This window comes from Rhineura floridana, chromosome 11 (assembly GCF_030035675.1).
Source record: "Rhineura floridana isolate rRhiFlo1 chromosome 11, rRhiFlo1.hap2, whole genome shotgun sequence".
NCBI classification, from domain to species: Eukaryota; Metazoa; Chordata; class Lepidosauria; order Squamata; family Rhineuridae; genus Rhineura; species Rhineura floridana.
The window spans coordinates 11,460,224-11,464,796 of NC_084490.1; the positions used below are offsets into that span (position 1 = coordinate 11,460,224).

Here is a 4,573-nt window from a genome sequence, read left to right on the forward strand (position 1 = left end):
ATGCCAATGGTCATGTGACAGCTCTGCTTTCCTCTCTCGCTCTCTCGACACAGCAAAACCGCCGGCTTTTACCCACAGAAATTCCAATCAAGGTATTTTCCAGAGCAGGGGAGTTGGAACCAGGCCAGCAAGCAGGAACAGGGTGACAGCCAAGATTCTTGAGTGTCCTGAGCTTGGAATACAGTTTGGAGAGGAACACATGGCTTCATGGTTGGACCCTGACCTGAGAGACCAGGGTTCGAATCCCCAACCAGCTGTTAAGCTCACTGGGTGACCTTGGGCCAGTCACTGCCTCACACTGCCTTAAATAACCTTCCTCACAGGGTTGTTGTGAAGATAAAAATGGAGAGGGGGGAACTATGTATGCCTCCTTGAGCTCCTTGGAGGAAAGGTGAGAAATAAATAAATAAATAAATAAATAAATAAATAAATAAATGTGAAGAATTAAAGATTGTATAGTGTGGATCTGCCCCCATTCATTGTAACCTATAGATATTGTCTTTAGATTGTGCGCAGAGTACACCACTGAGAGTTTTTAAAAAATATTAAGCATTTTACAAATGCTTTTAAATAAACGGAGGGTTGGGGATCTTCAGGTCTGGAAGCTGAAAGTGGTCTGATTCTGGCCCTCGGAATTCTCTCCAGGCCACACCCCTTACCAGCCCAGCTTTGCACCAAGCGTTTTTGCCCTGGCCGGGATGTGCCTTTGAACTCTGATTAATGCCTCTTGTCTGCCAAGAAGGATAGAGACAGGTCTGTGAGTGTGTGTAGAAACTGGTGCACATATGACATTTAGATTTGTTGCTCCACTGGCTTTTATCTCCCCCACCCACCCACCGACCCCAGAGTTTGGAAGGTTGTCCAGAAGGGAATGTAGCCCTTGGGCTGAAAAAGGTTCCCCATCAATGCCAGTAACTGTCAAAAGTGAATTATGGGAACTGAGAGAATAGGAATCCTGATTTACCTCTTCACTCTCCTCCTCTAGTTCCTGAAACCGGTCCAGTATGGACATTGGACATTATCTGCAGAGGATCGGGTACCGGGGCCCCACCCAGCCTTCCCTGGAGACCTTGTGCCATCTCCACCGTTGCCACCTCCTCTCTGTGCCCTTTGAGAGCCTCGGCATCCATTGCAAGGAGCTCATTGTCCTGGACTTGCCCCTTCTCTACGACAAGATCATCCGGCGCCATCGGGGAGGCTTCTGTTTCGAGCTGAACGGCCTTTTCCTGTGGCTACTGCAGGTGTTAGGATTTGATGCCAAAGCTGTGGCTGGGCGTGTCCGGAACCGTTTCACGGGGCGTTATGGTCCCCCGTTGGACCACATGGTGATTTTGGTGCAGCTGGATGGGCAACGGCTGCTCTGCGACGTTGGCTTTGGTGAAGGTTTTTTGGAGCCGTTAGAATTGAAACTCGCAACGGAGCAAGTCCAGGAAGGGGGTATTTTTTGGCTGGACCTGACAGGGGAAATCTGGGTGCTGGAGCGCCGGGAAATCTCTGGGAGGGAGGGGAGACCCTTATATCAATTCACCCTAGAGGAGAAGAAACTGGGCGATTTCACCAGCATGTGCCTCTACCACCAGACTTCACCCAGTTCCATCTTCACGTGCAAATCTTTCTGCTCCCTGCACAAAGAAAATGGCGGGCGCCTCACTTACATGGGTTGGCGTCTCATTTCCACAAAGGGAGAGAAGCGTACAGAGACTGCCCTGCAGACCTCTGAGATCCCAGCAGTACTCCACGAGAAATTCGGGATCAAACTGGGCGGGGACTTTGAGCCAAAGGATGAAGAAATTCTGCCACCTCTTGAGGAAGAGTAACGTGGGATGAGGGAAACTACTCCCCAAATTTGATAGTTTAGAAGCTGGTTCATGTATAACTTCTCACAATGCAGCTCCTAGCCATTAGCTGAAGTGCTGTGATGTCATGGAACTATTGCAAATATTCTAACCTCTGAAGGGAAGGGAAGTACTTCAGGAGGTCCAGTCCCGCATCAGTTGGATGGGCTAGCGACTGCTTTGGCTGCTCATACATGGGCCAGCCCATTGTTTCTGATAAATTTTCCCCACCCCCAGTAAAAGAAGAGTACTTCCCCCAAATTTTCATTACCAACTGACTGTCCATGCCTTATTTTGCAACAGGCAACACTCAGCGCTCAGAGGCGACTGCTACAGACAGGAGAGGAATGTTTTTTGTTTAACTAGGTTATCTTCAAATGCTCCTCTCTCATATCCTGTCCACCTTTAAGAGCTGCAGCAAAAGGCCGGACCAAGCCACTCAGTGGCACCAGCTGTGACAACTAGGCCAGCATTATAGCACTATAGAAAAACTGTAGAGTAGGCATGTATGGAAGAATTATGAATCTATCAATAGCCTTGGTACTGAAATTTGTGGCACTGAAGGATTGGGGTATACGAACACCAGGATCAGGGGAAAGGCCAGCAGCCTGAAGGAGAACCTAGCCCTGCCTTGAAAAATTACAAGGAACTTGAGACTAAGACCCTGTGTCTGAGTTATTTCCTCCCCAATCAATTTTCCTTTTGAATCATGTCTCTTTAGTTTGTCTGTTTTTAGTGATTTATTTATAAGCAGCTCTAAGAGCCTTTTCTTTTAACTGAAAAATAGGGGGGAATTAAATAAATAAAATAACACACTAAAAAGAAAACACAAGTGAAGGATTTGTGACGTTTGCAGTGGGGATTTTTGGATGTTGATCCAACCTATTCTGGGAGGGAGGGGAGACCCTTATATCAATTCACCCTAGAGGAGAAGAAACTGGACGATTTCACCAGCATGTGCCTCTACCACCAGACTTCACCCAGTTCCATCTTCACGTGCAAATCTTTCTGCTCCCTGCACAAAGAAAATGGCGGGCGCCTCACTTACATGGGTTGGCGTCTCATTTCCACAAAGGGAGAGAAGCGTACAGAGACTGCCCTGCAGACCTCTGAGATCCCAGCAGTACTCCACGAGAAATTCGGGATCAAACTGGGCGGGGACTTTGAACCTCCCTCCTGCACAACAAACCCTCAAACACCATTACTTAAGTTCATGCAGAATATTTTTACTCCTTAGTGACGTAATCTGGTAGACCTGTTATGAACAGCCTCTCTCAAGGCTCTAAAATTAGGGACTTGAACAGGAGCTGGTATATGTGTTATAAATATGGTGGAGAAATTAGACTCGTTTCACATTTAAAGGCGAATCTACCTAATTTGCACTCCCTGAAACAATTGGGACTTCTCTGCATTTTAGAATGCAATTCTCAATTTACTAATGTGTACAAAAATGCATATAAATTATACATAACATTGCATGTATTAGTAAAAATAACCCGCATACAAAAATACACTATATTAGGGGAAACTACCTACAGATATGTGTGTATTAAAAGAAATTTGCACTAAAATGCTGCAAAATTTTCATAAGGACTTCTTTTTTTTAAGTGAATTTGCAGACTGATGGCAAAATATAGTAGACTTAATTTAAGATTGGAAAAATGAGAAATGAAGAGAACTCAGTTTGACAGCTTGGCCCATGTTTGTTGTTGTTATGTGCCTCCAAGTCGACGACGACTTATGGCGACCCTATGAATCAGTGACCTCCAAGAGCATGTGCTAGGCATCAAATAACACAATTAAAATACAGTGTATTTTTAAAAAGAAAAAACATACTAACAAATTAACAAAATTACTTTGCATGTCCTATCTCTTTCAGGGTGTGTGTGGGGATGTCTCACCCTCAAAAACCATGTGGCCAGTCCTGGTTTCATGCCCAGAGGGGCTTCACTCAGACCTAGGGTTGCCAGGTTCAGGGCCTGAGACTGATCCTGTATCTTTAGGAGAAGAGATAGTCAGCCAAGTGCAGGTGTTCTTGCAATTGGGCAGTGGCAAGTCTCCCCTGACAGGAAACAATTTGCTCACTTCACTGCTCACCAGATCAATCGTTAGTTGAAATGGAGGATCTGCATTGTGTGTATGTGTGTGTGTGTGTGTGTGCCTGTGAGCTAGGGTTGCCAGGTTCATGGCCTGAGACTGATCCTGTATGTTTAGGAGAAGAGAAAGTCAGCCAAGTGCAGGTGTTCTTGCAACACTGTAATGGGAAAAACCACAAGATGGAATTCTCCCTCCCTCCTGCACAACTTTTAAAGATACAGAAGACCTTTTGGAGGCTGGGCCTGGCAACAAAGCGGTCTTCTGTATCTTTAAAAGTTGTGCAGGGGGAAGGGAGAATTCCACCTTGTGGTTTTTCCCATTACAGTGTTGCAAGAAAACCTGCACTTGGCTGAATTTTCTCTGCCCTTAAAGATACAGTCATTCTCAGGCCCAGAACCTGGCAACCCTACTCAGACCAAATGATGCTTCTGGACATGAAGGCCAATTGAGGAGTATGACTAACAGCAGCCTCCTCTGGGTGCTTCTTTGTTAATGGCTTACAAAAATCAGTTCTAAGGCAGCCCCTGTCCTCAGGCTCACCATCTAAAAAGACACGACACATTAGGAAAAAGGAATGTGGAGGGGGGAAGGGAGGAGGCAAGCTCAAGCAGAAGTTCTTCAAGTTACAGGTGATGTCAGTG

At 45.9% G+C, this 4,573-nt stretch overlaps 1 protein-coding gene across 2 annotated transcripts; it reads left to right on the forward strand.

Annotated features, from left to right (window-relative positions):
- On the forward strand, window positions 1–3,280 carry LOC133366171 (arylamine N-acetyltransferase, pineal gland isozyme NAT-10-like). Of its 2 annotated transcripts, none has more exons than XM_061588961.1 (2): window positions 1–391; window positions 986–3,280. In XM_061588961.1, the coding sequence occupies exon 2, from the start codon at window positions 1,005–1,007 to the stop codon at window positions 1,815–1,817; it is 813 nt and encodes a 270-aa protein (XP_061444945.1). In that variant the 5' UTR covers window positions 1–391; window positions 986–1,004; the 3' UTR covers window positions 1,818–3,280. The 2 variants fall into 2 exon arrangements, with proteins under 2 accessions (XP_061444945.1, XP_061444946.1); XM_061588962.1 differs by having other exon boundaries at window positions 1–92.
- The last annotated feature ends 1,293 nt before the right edge of the window (window positions 3,281–4,573 follow it).